The sequence below is a fragment of the Microcaecilia unicolor genome, chromosome 4, assembly GCF_901765095.1.
Source record: "Microcaecilia unicolor chromosome 4, aMicUni1.1, whole genome shotgun sequence".
Classification (NCBI taxonomy): Eukaryota; Metazoa; Chordata; class Amphibia; order Gymnophiona; family Siphonopidae; genus Microcaecilia; species Microcaecilia unicolor.
Genome location: NC_044034.1, coordinates 223031091 through 223047656, shown reverse-complemented (window position 1 = coordinate 223047656; position 16566 = coordinate 223031091). Strand labels below are relative to the sequence as shown.

Genomic DNA, 16566 nt, shown 5'->3' with positions numbered 1-16566 from the left:
TCCCTCGGCGACCCAGAGCTCTCGGTGCCAACACGGGAAGGGGACCGGTGACGATGCTTCTTCGACTTCTTGGGACGAAGCATGTCACCGGAGCTTCCCGGCACCGACGAGGAGGACGTAGAATCCAGCCGTCTCTTCCTCGGGGCCAAGGCCGAAGGAGGTCGGTCTCGGGGGGGGGGGCTGTACCGCAGGAGCCCTCAGGGTAGGGGGAGACCCACCCGAAGGCTCACCGCCACCAGCAGGGGAATGGACAGCCCTCACCTGCACTCCAGACGAAGCACCACCGTCAACAACATCAGCAGACGAGGAGGTCTCGATACCACCGACGCCGACGCAGCCTTCCGATGTCGTCCCGATGCAGAGGGCCGATGCCTCGATGCACTCGATGCAATCGGGGGCGAAGATGAAGGTCCAGGCGCCGACGACGTCGAAGCAGTCGATACTCCCGGTGCCGATGCCGACGAAGAGCCCGAGAACAAAACGTTCCACTGGGCTAATCTCGCTACCTGAGTCCGCTTTTGCAAAAGGGAACACAGACTACAGGCCTGCGGGCAGTGCCCAGCCCCCAGACGCTGAAGACACGACGCGTGCCTGTCAGTGAGCGAGATTACCCGGGCGCACTGGGTGCACTTCTTGAAGCCGCTGGAAGACTTCGATGTCATGGGTGGAAAAATCGCGCCGGCGAGATCAAAACTCGAAATGGCGAAAATGGCACCACAAAAATAGGGGGAAGAAAAACTTCGACCGAGGCCTAAATAGGGCCTACCCCGACGACGAAAGAAAACTTACCGGGGCAAAGACTGGAAGTACGGGAAGGGAGAAAACCATAAAGGTCTCCTTCCGACACCTTTTTTTTCAAGAACGAAGTCGATAAACGACGCGCGAGGTCAACTTTGGGGCGCGAACGGCGAAACACGACCGTACCGAGCGTGGACAAAAGAAGACTGGCGGGCGCGAGGACTAGCAAAGGACTTTGCTAGAAAGTGTTCCGATTGGAGGGGCTGCCGTGGACGTCACCCCCATCAGTGAGAACAAGCAGCCTGCTTGTCCTCGGAGAACCATAGGAATATTATGGGCATCTACACGGTTAGCATGTCTTAAAAACGCTAGTGTGCCTCTGGCTTGGCTTAGTAAGCAGGGCCCTAAATTTGTACCTGAAATCTTATTTTTAAAAAAGGAGTTTCTTTTTTGTAGTCATAAAATTCAGAGGAAGTGGAGGAGTGGCCTAGTGGTTAGGGGCAATGGCCTTGCCATCCCAAGGTGGCCAGTTCAAATCCCACCACTGCTCCTTGTGATCTTGAGCAAGTCACTTAACCCTCCATTACCTCAAATAGAAATCAGCTACAAGACACCCATAGGAATCTCAGCATTTACCACCAGCTGATTTCTACTGTTAGCTAAAAACATTATCAAAGTTTAGCAAAAGACCCCCCTAGATTGTGAGTCCCCCAGGGACAGGGAAATACCCAGTGTACCTCAATGTAACTCACCTTGAGCTACTACTGAAAAAGGTGTGAGCAAAATCTAAATACATAAATAAAGATGTTTCCAGATGTGGCTCATTCCACACAATTATGGAGGAAAATGTTTCTTGATTTAAATTCTAAAGTATTGCAAGTCGGAAGTTTCATAAAGCAACTCCACTTTCAAACAAACTATACTGGTTTAAAATAGATTCACATCTCCATTTTAAAATAGCCTATATGTTTTATAAAAGTTTCCATGGACTTAATTCAGAAAATATTGTACAACTTTTGCTATTTCCTATGAATAGGTCAAATTCAAGAAGTATAATTAGGTTGAATTTAGAGTTTCAATCAATGAAGAAGGTATGTTTAAAGTCTGTCTGGGAATAAACTTTCACTTACCAAAGCGTTAAAAGTTGGAATAATATTCCATATCAAATTTTGCCTTATTATTTTTGAAAGGCACTTAAAAACTTATTTATTTTAGATCAACAATTTTAAATTTATTTAGCTTCAAGATAATTAAGGAAACAGTTGTTAACTTCCTTTTATGTGAAGGTTTCTTTATTTGTGATCTGCCTTGCATCCTAAAGGTGGAATATAAGATACATTATACAATTTATTTATTTGGATTTTTTGCTCAATAAAATACAATACCTTTTCCTTAAAGTTCCCTTGTAAATATTTGATCTCTTAGCAAGGGGAGCATTTTTTTTTAATCCCTCTCATTTGGAGAGGTTTATAACGGACAAAATGTCTTCATGACTTGTTTCTTCTCAGTCTACGGATTTCTAGAGTAGGTCCATAGTCAAAGAATGCCACTTTATAGTTAAGATTTGTTTAGGAATCTTTGATTACTGATGTAATTTTTTCTCCCCTTTCCTCTTTTTTATGGGGTCTACATTACCAATTTCAATTTATCTTGGTATATGCCTAGATTGTATATTTTGCCTGTGCTTTTTTTTTTTCCTTTCTTATAAAAGGTCTATTTGTTTTGATTCTTTATTTTGGAATTGTACAAAATTATAAATAAAGTAAAAAAAATTAAAAAGGTGAAAGCAAGTTTTTTCAATAGTTGTGAGGGGCAAAAGATTGTGAGGGTCGGTGGTCATATTAAGTGTCGTTATAGTTTGTTGAATAGTTGAAACTGTAGGGTTTTAAATGAGGTGAACATCCTTCACGAATCTTCTATGAGAGGTCCTCCAGAAAACATGATAGTTGGGGCAAAGAGGTATAATTTGATGCACCAGACTGCATCATATTAGTTGTAGACTGCAATGACTTGATCTTAACTCAAAATAAGAAACCAAACTATTTGCAGAAGAAATGCATTTGGAAGATATTTGCTCTGGAACTTTGGTAAGTGAATGAAGAATAGAGTAGAGCTTGGCAAAAGTAGAAGCAACATAAATCTGTTTTGAATAGTGTTGTTGAATAACAGATTTGAAGGTGTTTCTGTAAAGATGCGCTAATTGCTTCTATAAGTGCTTCAAGACCTTATGCCATAGTTGCTCTTTATGTCTCAGTTGAGTTCTGAGAAGAGGCAATTCAGGGGTATACCATGAATCCCTATTCTTGGACTTGAACTGTATCACTTCCACCATGGCAACCATATCTAAAGTAGTTTGCAAAGAACTATTCCAAGCACTAATTTCTTTCCATTCAGAGATATGCTAGAAAAGTATTGAAGGTTTATGTTGAAATTAGCAACTAAATCGAATGGGTGAATGGCTGAGTGGGTAGGGGTTTGGAAGATCAAGTTGGGTGAAGTAATAAAGTAATTGCTGATGATGGAGGAAACTTTCAAAATGGAAGCAACAGAGACTAGGAGAGGATGTGGCTTAGAAGCACAATATCAGACCAGGTTGCCAGAGTTTATTAAAATTTGATATACCATACATAGGTAATCATCTAGACAGTTTATAATTAAATTAAAATTATAAGACATTTGAAAAGAGCTACAAAACCAATTGGACGGAGGAATCTTGAAACAAAGTAAAAAAGGAAAGAAACATTATGAGGATAGGAATTAAATAATAAACTAAGGGGAAAATAGCAGATTCCAAGCTACTGTGTACCATTCCATATCATGATATAAAACGTTAAAGATTATCATATTTATCTGAAAATAGAAAAGTTTTTAATGCTAATTTGACTTGAGAGAGAGAAGCATATTCCAGAGAAAAGGTCCATTAACAATGAAAATTTTACAGCAAATAGTCTCGAGGCAAATTTGCCAGTGAGTTGGTACAATGAGACAATTATGTTGCAATGAGTAGAGAGATCTGGATGGTGCATATGGCACTAAATAGTGAGAAAGATAAAGGGGTTGACCAGAGAGATGTCTTATAAATCAATAGTAGAATAAGTAATATGATGTGAGAGTGGAAGCCAATGTTCAGCATAACATGATTAGTTTTACAGGAGTTAGTAAGTAGGCGCACAGCTGAATTCTGAACTAATTCTAATCTATGGAGATCTTGGGATCTTGAACCATAAAGAAGAGAGTCACAGTAATCTAAATTAGAGATAACTAATGAATGAATGAGAATGCTAAGCACAGAGGTTTAAACAGATGTCGCATTGGATATATTAACCTGTTTGAAAAAACAAGTTTTAATAATGGTAGCTACGTGAGAACGGAAAGGCATAGCAGTCAAAAGTGACACCTAATATTTTAACAGTTGTCCTTTATTTTTAGTATTTACTGCACTTAAATTGGATGGACCAGCATATTTGAAAGAACATCTTAAAACATATATTTAATCTAGACAACTGTATTCAGCTCAGTTAGAGCTATTAGAAATTCCATGGGGAGATTAAAGTGGACTGAGAGAACTGTACTTGGTTATGTGGGTCTTAATTTGTGGAATAATATTCCGTTTAAGTTAAGACAGTGAATTTGTTATGGATTATCTATATGAAAATTTGAAGCCTGTTTTTTTAGTGATGTTCTTTTGTAAGCCTGTTTTGGACACTAGAAATAAAAAAAAGGTTTTATTGTAACTCGCTTTGAATCTTTTTTTGGGTGAGGTGAATAATCATAAGAACAGCCATACTGGGTCAGACCAATGGTACATCTAGCCCGGTATCCTGCTTCCAGTAGTGGCCAATCCAGGTCACAAGCACCTGGCAGAAACCCAATTAGTAGCACCATTCCTTGCTAGTAATCCCAGGCAAGCAGTGGCTTTCCCGTGTCCATTTCAATAACAGACTATGGACTTTTTCTCAAGGAACTTGTCCAAACCTTTTCTAAACCCAGATATGATAACCACCATTACCACATCATCCAGCAACGAGTTCCAGAGCTTAACTAATCATTGAGTGAAAAAATATTTCCTTCTATTTGTTTTAAAAGTATTTCCATGCAATTTTATTGAGCGTTCCCTGGTCTTTGTACTTTTTGAATGAGTGAAAAATCGATTCACCTCCACCCGTTCCACACCACTCAGAATTTTGTGGACCTCAATCATATCCCCCCTCAAGTCATCTCTTTTCCAAGCTGAAGAACCCTAACCTCTTTAGCCTTTCCTCATATGGGAGCAGTTCCATCCTCTCTATCATTTTGGTTGCTCTTCTTTGAACCTTTTCTAATTCCGCTATATCTTTGAGATACTTTGACCAGAACTGAACAGTAAATAAATAGTAAAGTAAAGTGTGCAACATGCAGCGGGAGATCATAGATGCAGTCCCATGATTATCAGGATCCTGTCATGACACCAACATCCTTGCACACTCTGGGATACACAACCACTTCAAGAACAGAGACATCACAGGCGAATGGCTCAGAGGTAAGAAGCGCACAACAGACACCTAAGAACCCACAGCTCTTTGTGGCAGAGTGTAGCTCCCATCACAGATGTGCAGGCAGCTGGTTCCCACCACTCAGCTCAGCTTTTCCACTCACCCTGTTTCCATTCTGTCACTCTCTCCATCTCACCCAGGTGATCAGGGCTACACTCAGAGGAGGTGGCTGATGACTCCCATCATCAGATCCCAAAAGGAGGTGGAGGAGTAACTGGAACACCAAGGCCATCATCGAACACAATATTCAAGGTGAGGTCGCACCATGGACCGATACAAAGGCATTATAACGTCCTCACTTTTGTTTTCCATTACTTTCCTAATAATACCTAACATTCTATTTGCTTTCTTAGCTGCAGCAGCAGCACACTGAGCAGAGCATTTCAACGTATCATCAACAACGACGCCGAGATCCCTTTCTTGGTCAGTGACTCCTAACGTGGAACCTTGATTATATAGCTATAATTCGGGTTCGTCTTTCCCACATGCATCACTTTTGCACTTGCTCACATTAAACGTCATCTGCCATTTAGACACCCAGTCTCCCAGTCTCGTTAGGTTCTCTTGAAATTTTTCACAATCCTCGCGCGATTTAACAACTTTGAATAACTTTGTGTCATCAGCAAATTTAATTACCTCACTAGTTACTCCCATCTCTAAATTATTTATAAATATGTTAAAAAGCAGCAGTCCCAGCACAGACCCCTGAGGAACCCCACTATCTACCCTTCTCCATTGAGAATACTGACCATTTAACCCTACTCTCTGTCTTCTATCCTTTAACCAATTTTTAATCCACAATAGGACACTACCTTCTATCGCATGACTCTCCAATTTCCTCTGGAGTCTTTCATGAGGTACTTTGTCAAATGCCTTTTGAAAATCCAGATACACAATATCAACTGGCTCACCTTTATCCACATGTTTGTTCACCCCTTCAAAGAAATATAATAGATTGGTGAAACAAGATTTCCCTTCACTAAATCCATGTTGGCTTTGTCTCATTAATCCATGCTTTTGAATATGCGCTATAATTTTGTTCTTTATAATAGTCTCTACCATTTTGCCTGGCACCGACATCAGGCTCACCAGTTTATAATTTCCCAGATCCCCTCTGGAACCTTTTTAAAATATCTGCGTTACATGGGCTACCCTCCAATCTTCCAGTACCACGCTTGATTTTAAAGATAATTTACATATTACTAACAATAGTTCTGCCAGTTAATTTTTCAATTCTATCATGTACTCTGTCCTCCCCCAGATGATGATAAGAGCCTGGATGATATAAGGACCAGTGATGATTGTATATAGTGTATTATTGCTTCTTTTCCTAGTCTAGGAACTCTTAGCATTGCTTAGATGTAGAGACCAGTGATGTAATGATTGTTTATAGATAGGTATTGTTTCTTTTTAGTTATATAGCTAATCATTGTGTGTATATAGCTAATCATTGTATATATCTTAATCACTGTAGATTTTAGCACCTCTAATAAAGGTCTCATTTACCTAATACGAATCCAAAAGAATCCACAGTAATTACTAAGTAGTCTGTGTTAGTGAAGCAGGCTGTAAATCCATAGCAGTACAGAAGGGTAGTTGCTGAGCATCTTGAGAGGAGAATAGGGAGATGCTAGATACTATGGTGTGGGGGAGAATAGAGAAGAAGAGAAAAGCTGGACACCACAGAGGGATGGAGGGAGGTAGGGGAGATGATAGCTGTGAAGGGGTGGGGTGGGGCCTTAAGCTGCTGTGGGGCTCAGGGTGGCACGCATCTGAAGGTTCACCTAGGGTGTCCTGTCTCCTGTCATAAAACCTCCTTGACACATATATAGGTGGTAATTCTCAAAAGGTTGAAGAAAGTTAGATAACAATCTGAGTCAATGTATAGCATGGATATTTAAGGTCATACATGTCACAAAACACTTAGCCACCTGCCTGGGGCTAACCCTGTGGCCACTTAGAGGGTCTATCCCCAGCACAGCTCAAGTCCACCCGCACCTGCTGCTTGTGCCCTACACTAGCACATTCCTCCCACTGACTGGGTCCCAACCACCTTTGGGTGAGTCTCCTGCTCTTGTTATCCCCGGTGATTTCTAGGTTACTGGGACCACACTCCCAGTGGTCCCATAGTTCCTAGAAAGTACTCACAGACCCAACACACAAACCACCAGGATTCTTAGTCAGTCCAGACAAGCACAGTCAATAAACTAAAAAAGGTTTATTGTCATATAAATATTGAACAGATAGAACAGAAACAGCATACAGTAACAGGTAACTGAATATGGATCAATATTAAACTAGCTAAACATTTAATCACTACCTGGATAGTGCTTGGGGAGTACAGGAAATATAGCTGCTCACAGGATACACAATATAACTGCTCACAGGGTCTCAGTAAAGAGATCTTTCTCTCTCCTCTCCCTGGCTGAGACTGGGGGAAAAGCCAGTACACCCTGGCTGAATTTGAGCTCCTGAGCCAATCAGAGCCCAAAACAACATTTTTTTAAAAAGTAGCTGGCCACATCACTACAGGTTACTTCCTCTCTGTGTTAAACTAAAGAAGGAACAGTCATTTTTCCTGTGACAGCTTTAAACATAAACATTCACCACCTGCTGGCCAAACCAGAGAAATATACTTCATGAAATATTCTTATGCTGGAAAATTCATCATTTCGTCACAATACACATCAAGGAGATTTTATGACAGAAGACGAATTACATCAAAAAGTTGAAGCTGTCTCCCCCACACCACCATATTTTGTGACCCCAAACATTTGCAAATGCTATTGAAAATAATAGCAAACTTGTGAGCCTCCCGCAGCTTCAAAAACAAGTCTGTCACTCTGGAGTGCCCACACCCGTGGACCATGGCTCACGCCCCAGGACCACCAGAAGTAACAAAAAACCCTCAGGTAACATATGGGAAGCTTTCAAATTAAAAACCCCACACATAGGCAGTCATAAACCTCACAAGTTTACTATTGTTTTCAATAGCACCTGCAAATGTTTGGGGGTCACACAATATAGCAGCAAGATCCTCCCACTGGCTTCAGCCCACAGAATGGGCGAGATAAGCTCATGCCGTCTCCTGTCATAAAATCTCCTTGACACTCATATAGGTCATAATTCTCAAAAGGGCACTGAAAGATGACAGGATGATGCACACTAAGCGCAAAGTCTATAACAGCAGTTGTGCACATAACTGCTGTAACAGAATACTAGTGTAAGTCCACATTTACGTGCCTAAGGTTAGGTGCGAGCACTTACACTAGCTCAACGCTTGCACCAAACTGTAGGCAATTAGGTGTGCATGCTAGTATTCTATAACTCACATGTGTCACTGCCTGACACACACCTGGCCCACCCATGCCCCTCCCAGGTTCACGCTCCCCTGAAGTTGCACACTCTGGAATTTAAGCACACGATATAGAGAATACCGACTAAGGGCAGTTGCATGTGTATCTGCTAATTGGAACCAATTAGTGCCAATTAAATCCAATAGTAGTCTATTATTGCTCATTAACACCAATTATCGGCTCACTGACCTTATTTTATAAATTGTGTCTGCAAATTTGCATGCAAGTTGCAAATTTGGGTATGACATTTTCTAGATTTATGCTGTAATAAATAGAAATAAAACAAAACATAGAAAAGAAAATAAGATGATACCTTTTTTATTGGACTAAATTAATACATTTTTTTATTAGCTTTCAAAGGTAACCCTTCTTCTTCAGATCAGAATTAAGCAAATATTGATAAATAAGAGTATATGTAAGTGAAACACCAAAGCATTCCAATGACAGTCTTCACAGGAACAGGGTGGGGTGGGTAAGGTAAGAAACAGGGAGAGATGCATGTTAGGTAATAGGGTGACAAAGCAGTAGAATTTTATGGTCTGTAATGGGCTAAAAAAACCCGGATCTTTGTTAAGTCCTGTCTGGTGGGTGTCAAAATATTTAATCATTTTGACTTCTAAGGTCTTACACTCCTGGATTGTCTTAAAGTTTCCTTTTAGTATTCTCACCATAAAACCATTGATACAGAGTTCTGGTTTTCTAAAATGCTGTCCCACCGAGGTGACATCCTGGTTGGCTCTGGCATTTTTCATATGATGTCTATATCTAGATTTCTACTGAAACTTATACACAGCTATGGACCACTGAATGCAGAAATAATTCGAAACATCACGATTAGACATTTTGCACTATGCCCTAAACCAGCACTTATCCTTCTGTGGCCGTGACCCCATTTGCACAGCACAGAAAGCACACGACTTAAGAGCAGTGACATTTTATGAAGGGCTCATGCAGGTCACAACCCCAAACGTGGGCTTTGCGACCTCCATCTGGGTTTATGTCCCCCAGTTTGGGAAGTGCTGCCCTAGATGTTTTTCACTCATGTGCGTCCCTTATCCTCTCTCACCCTGCTGCCCTTGCACATCTTCTGTGGATTTCTGATCCTGCTGCCGAATCAGAACCCTGTTCAATACTGGTATCAAGAGTTCCAAATGCAATATATACCTTTACTGGGACTCCTGAGACGGTGCGAGCTCACTGTAATACCCCAATTCTTTTCACAAGTAAGGGTTTCTTTGGGGCTCTACTGCTTCTAGGACTGTGTAAAGCCCAGTGGTGGTTTTTTGCAATGTATCGCAAATCCTCACCCTACTGTGACTTCAGCCACACCCCCACTTACATGCTGCTGTACATTCTTTGGCCATTCTGCTGGTTCTGTAAGCGTGTCTTGGCCAGGTCAATTGGGAAGACACAGGTGACTCCGATCAATCCCGCAATGCCTCCATTGATCAGCTTTGCAGGTAAGCTACAAGGAGAAGACACATGTGTCAATATATGATTGAAATCTACTGTCACAGGAAACATACAAGTTCTGCTCTCTCACTCTTTCTCTCCTCTTCAGTTTGTGGAACATTCAGAGTAATCCTCTGTCTGCTCCCACACTGTCAGTCATGATGCAGCCTTCCTCCATCTCACTGCCAATTCTCTCTGTGCCTTTATTCTTCTCCTTCCCATTTTTCTCTTCTCTTTATCTCTTAGCTTCCTAGCCTTCTACCTTGTTCCATCTTTCCCCAAAAGTGGCAGGTAGCAAAGCCATGGGGTCTTTTCATATGATATGTGTTGGGTTGGGGGGGGGGGGGGCAGAAATGTAAACACTAGGAAGCAAAATGTTGTGAGTGAAGGTAGGGAGAGGACAGGAAAGCAAGTGATTTTGTATTGACAATAATCTTTCTAATCACTTATCATTCAGGTATATTACATGTGTTGCTTTAAATAAATCTTTTATAGAAAATTAGTACAAAGTTTTCTGTTCCTTACATGGAGGTGGGGTTAATGTGGGAAAGATAAAAGACAGTTCATCCTTAAAAGCTTGCTTAGGCCAATTTAGATGCTGGTTATATGTGGTAAGAAGGCCTGTATGGTAGTGAGCAGAAAAGCAATGAATGCAAATGCTCACAGTCTAAATAACAAAGTTCCAGATCTGCATGCCCCTATTGTTAAAGACAGACTTGGATACTGATGTTATTTCAGAGTCATGGTTAGTAAATTAATGAAAATGTTTCTAGAAATGTTAAGTAGTAGTAGTAATAAAACAGAGAATAGTGAGGTTTCTGGAACTGCGGGACCTGAGATAGCATGGTGGACTTTGGTCCTGGGGAACTGAGGAACTGAGTTCGATTCCCACTTCAGGCACAGGCAACTCCTTGTGACTCTGGGCAAGTCACTTAACCCTCCATTGCCCCATGTAAGCCGCATTGAGCCTGCCATGAGTGGGAAAGCGCGGGGTACAAATGTAACAAAAAAGTTACTAGAAGTAGCTCCTGTCAAAGAAACCTGATTAATTTCTTTGACTGGATGACCAAACAGTTAGATCGAGGGAGAATGCTAGATGTTCTGTACTTAGATTTTAGCAAAGCCGCATGGTTTCACATGGGCAACATATAAATAAACTGAGTACCCTTGGTATTGGCTCTAAAGAGACTGATTGGGTTAGAAACTGATTGAGTGGAACGCGACAACGGGTAGTGGTAAATGGAGATCATTCTGAGGAAAGGGATGTTACATGTGGCGTGCTGCACAAATCGGTTCCTGGTCTGATTCTTTTTAACATTTTTGTAAGCAATATTACAGAAGGGCTGTCTGGTAAAGTTTACCTCTTTGCAGCTGATACCAAAAACTGCAATAAGGTAGACAACAAAATACAAAAGGAGTACGGGTGGACCAATGGCCCTCTAGTTCAATTAAAATGAAGGGACTCCAGTGGATAAAAGATGGAAGCAATTTTTGGTATTAAAAAAAAAAAACATAACAGCAATAATTCAAATGGAAATAATAATGAGAGTCTAGATAAAAGTATGTATTCAAAGGGGCCCAAGTGGGCTAATAGGTTCAAAAGTAAATATGTTCAGATGTACACAGATGAACCCACAGACTCAACACAGAGCTGTGTTTCGGCAATGACTGCTTGCATCAGGAGTCAGAGAGTCTGAGACATCTAACACACGACATGAAATCTACAAAGATGCCACATTGATGATTCCAAAATTCAATATGATGTGATGTGCCTTGTAAACCATAAGTAAAAGGTGCCTTGATGGGTAGACACCATGGACAGTGTGAATTCTATTCTATTCTAATCTATACTAAGTCTTATATTCCACTTTTATCCTTAAGGATTCAAAGCTGATTATAGTACAAGAAGCCTTCACAGAGAAAGGAAAATTCAATAATTAGTCCAAGAGAATAAAAACGATTTTAGAGCCTTCCTAAAGTGCAAATAGGATGGTAATTGTCTGATTTGAGGGGGACTAAACTAGATCCTGGGCATAAAAGGAAAATATCATCTGCATAAGATAAGACAAAAATGCCCAACTTTGTCAGAAATGTCCCAGTGAACTCAAGTAAACAGTAAACAAAAAAGATGAAAGTGAAGATTTCTGAGGATCCCCAGATGGCCATAAAGAGGGTGCCAGGTACACACAGTGGATCCAAAAGAGAGTCCTCTCTCATGTAATGTCTTCCCAAACAATGTCTTTATTAAAATCAATAAAAGCCCTGTTTATTAAAAAAATAAAAGCCCCACCAGGTACACACAGTGTGTACCTGGTGTTCTTCATTTCTCCTGTGGAGAGATCACCTTTTGTGGTTGTTTTGCTTCATAAAGAGGGTGCTACACCATTCTTCCTCATGCAATATTATGCATATTATGGGCATCTACACTGTTAGTGCGCATTAATGATTAGCATGTGCTAAGAACGCTAACGTGCCTCTAGCGCAGCTTAGTAAACAGGGCCCTAAGCCTTTCCATAAAAGAAGATGACTGAATGTGTCAAAAGTTGCCGAGACTGGAGAAGAGACAGCTGAGGGGAGATATGATAGAGGTTTATAAAATAATGAATGGAGTGGAACGGGTAGATGTGAATCATTTGTTTACTCTTTCCAAAATACTAGGACTGGGGGGCATGCGATGAAGCTACAAAGTAGTAAATTTAATACGAATCGGAGAAAATTTTTCTTCACTCAACGTGTAATTAAACTCTGGTACTCGTTGCCAGAGAATATGGTAAAAAGGCTGTTAGCTTAGCGGAGTTTAAAAAGGGTCTGGACGACTTCTTAAAGTAAAAGTCCATAGACCATTATTAAATTGACTTAGGAAAATCCACTGCATATTTCTGGGATAAGCATCATAAAACGTATTGAGCTTTGCTGGGATCTTGCCAGGTACTTGTGACCTGGATTGGCCACTGTTGGAAACAGGATACTGGGCTTGATGGACCTTTGGTCTGTCCCAGTGTGGCAATACTTATGTACTTATGAGATATCAAACTGTAAAAGGATGATTTGTTTCCCTTAAGTGTTTCTTTATTTCAGTTATCAGGACAAAAGAGTCTCTATACTATGCATTGGTGTAAAACCATGTTGTGATGTATGCAGGCATGTAGAAAAGAAAAAAAATATTCTGAAAATTATATGTTAACTACAAACTCCATTAACTTGGCAATCATAGTAACATAGTAACATAGTAGATGACGGCAGAAAAAGACCTGCACGGTCCATCCAGTCTGCCCAACAAGATAAACTCATATGTGCTAGTTTTTTGTGTATACCATACCTTGATTTGTACCTGTCTTTTTCAGGGCACAGACCGTATAAGTCCGCCCAGTACTATCCCCGCCTCCCAACCACCAGCCCCGCCTCCCATCACCGGCTCTGGCACAGACTGTATAAGTCTACCCAACACTATCCCCGCCTGCCAACCACCAGCCCTGGCACAGACCGTATAAATCTGCCCAGCACTAGCCCCGCCTCCCAACCGTCTCTGCCACCCATTCAAGGCTAAGCTCCTGAGGATCCCTTCCTTCTGAACAGGATTCCTTTATGTTTATCCCACGCATGTTTGAATTCCGTTACCGTTTTCCTCTCCACCACCTCCCGTGGGAGGGCATTCCAAGCATCCACCACCCTCTCCGTGAAAAAATACTTCCTGACATTTTTCTTAAGTCTGCCCCCCTTCAATCTCATTTCATGCCCTCTCGTTCTACCGCCTTCCCATCTCCGGAAAAGGTTCGTTTGCGGATTAATACCTTTCAAATATTTGAACGTCTGTATCATATCACCCCTGTTTCTCCTTTCCTCCAGGGTATACATGTCCAGGTCAGCAAGTCTCTCCTCATAAGTCTTGTAACGTAAATCCCATACCATCCTCATAGCTTTTCTTTGCACAGCTTCAATTCTTTTTACATCCTTAGCAAGATACGACCTCCAAAACTGAACACAATACTCCAGGTGGGGCCTCACCAACGACTTGTACAGGGGCATCAACACCTCTTTTCTTCTGCTGGTCACGCCTCTCCCTATACAGCCTAGCAACCTTCTAGCTACGGCCACCGCCTTGTCACACTGTTTCGTCGCCTTCAGATCCTCAGATACTATCACCCCAAGATCCCTCTCCCCGTCTGTACCTAGCAGACTCTCCCCGCCTAACACATACGCCTCCCGTGGATTTCTACTCCCTAAGTGCATCACTTTGCATTTCTTCGCATTGAATTTTAATTGCCAAATCTTAGACCATTCTTCTAGCTTTTTCAGATCCTATTTCATGTTTTCCACTCCCTCCGGGGTGTCGACTGTGTTACAAATCTTAGTATCATCCGCAAATAGGCAAACTTTACCTTCTAACCCTTCGGCAATGTCACTCACAAATATATTGAACAGAATCGGCCCCAGCACCGATCCCTGAGGCACTCCACTACTCACCTTTCCCTCCTCCGAGCGAACTCCATTCACCACCACCCTCTGGCGCCGGTCCGTCAACCAGTTCCTAATCCAGTTCACCACTTTGGGTCCCATCTTCAGCCCATCCAGTTTATTTAAGAGCCTCCTGTGGGCAGGCCCGTGCCAAGGGTCTATGCCGCCCCCCCCGCAGACGAACTGTTGGCGCCCCCCCCCCCCGCAGAAGAACAGTTGGCGCGCGCGTGCCCCTCTTCCCCCCCCCCTGTGAAGATGATCGCTGCGCGCCCTGGGGGCCTTTAAATCTTTTACTTGCAGTCGCAGCAGCGTCTGTGAAAGCGGAGCGCTGCCGACGTCTCCCTTCCCTTCGCGCTCTTGGTTCCCTCAGTGTCCGCCTTCTTCTGACGTCAGAAGAAGGCGGGACACTGAGGGAGCCAACGAGTGCAAGGGAAGGGAGACGTCGGCAGCGCTCCGTTTTCACAGACGCTGCTGCGACTGCAAGTAAAAGATTTAAAGGCCTCGGCGGCGCGGGGCGAGGGTAAGCACTGTGGCGGCGCCCTCCAGAGGTGGGCGCCCTCCTGTGGTGCTTACCCCGCTTACCGCATCGGCACGGCCCTGCCTGTGGGGAACCGTGTCAAAAGCCTTACTGAAATCTAAGTAGATTACGTCTACAGCACGTCCACGGTTCAATTTCTCCGGTCACCCAATCAAAGAATTCAATGAGATTCATTTGGCACGATTTCCCTTTGGTAAAACCATGTTGTCTCGGATCTTGCAGCTCATTTTCTTCCAGGAAATTCACTATCCTTTCCTTCAGCATCGCTTCCATTACTTTTCCAATAATAGAAGTGAGACTTACCGGCTTGTAGTTTCCAGTTTCTTCCCTATCACCACTTTTGTGAAGAAGGACCACTTCCACCGTTCTCCAATCCCTCGGAACCTCTCCCGTTTCTAAGGATTTATTAAACAAATCTTTAAGAGGACCCGCCAGAACCTCTCTGAGCTCTCTCAATATCCTGGGGTGGATCCCATCCGGTCCCATGGCTTTGTCCACTTTTAGCTTTTCAAGTTGTTCATAGACACTCTCTTCTGTGAACGGTGCTATATCCACTCCATTCTCAAATGAACTTTTGCCAGACCATCGCGGTCCTTCTCCCGGATTTTCTTCAGTAAAAACAGAACAAAAGTATCTATTTAGCAAATTTGCCTTTTCTTCATCATTATCTACATAGCGGTTTGCAGTATCTTTTAGTCTCAAAATTCCCTTTTTAGTCACTCTCCTTTCACTAATATACCTGAAGAAATTTTTGTCACCCCTCCTTACATTTCTAGCCATTTGTTCTTCCGCTTGCGCTTTCGCCAGATGTATCTCTCTCTCTTGGCTTCTTTCAGTTTCCTCCATTCCTCCCCGTGTTCCTCATCTTGAGTTTTTCTGTATTTCTGGAACGCCAACTCTTTAGCCTTTATTTTCTCAGCCACTTGCTTGGAGAACCATATCGGTTTCCTTTTTCTTTTGCTTTTATTTACTTTCCTTACATAAAGGTTTGTGGCCCTATTTATAGCTTCCTTCAGCCTGGACCACTGTCCTTCCATCTCTCGTACGTCCTCCCAGCCCGTCAGCTCCTTCCTTAGGTATTCCCACATTTTGCTAAAGTCAGCACGCTTGAAATCCAGGACTTTGAGTTTTGAGTGGCCACCCTCCTCTTCAGCTGTCATATCAAACCAAACCGTTTGATGGTCACTGCCGCCCAGGTGGGCTCCCACTCGGACATTTGACACGCTATCTCCATTTGTGAGCACCAGATCCAGCGTCGCTCCCTCCCTCGTGGGTTCCATGACCATTTGTCTGAGCAGAGCACTTTGGAAAGCATCCACAATCTCTCTACTTTTTTCCGATTCTGCAGATGGAACCTTCCAATCTACATCCGGCAGATTGAAATCTCCCAGCAACAGCACCTCTCTCTTCTTTCCCAACTTTTGAATATCTGCGATCAGTTCTTTATCTAATTCTTCCAATTGTGTCGGAGGTCTGTAGACAACACCCATGTGGA

General features: G+C 42.4%; 1 protein-coding gene across 5 annotated transcripts in view; it reads right to left on the bottom strand.

Moving 5' to 3' along the window:
* Nucleotides 1-16566, bottom strand: part of SLC25A22 (solute carrier family 25 member 22) — a 195730-nt gene that overhangs the window by 82222 nt on the left and 96942 nt on the right. For all 5 annotated transcript variants that reach the window (XM_030201269.1, XM_030201271.1, XM_030201272.1 and 2 more), the window contains one exon: nt 9966-10091. In XM_030201269.1, coding sequence (XP_030057129.1) covers nt 9966-10091 — 126 coding nt within the window. The remainder of the gene's footprint in view (nt 1-9965; nt 10092-16566) is intronic.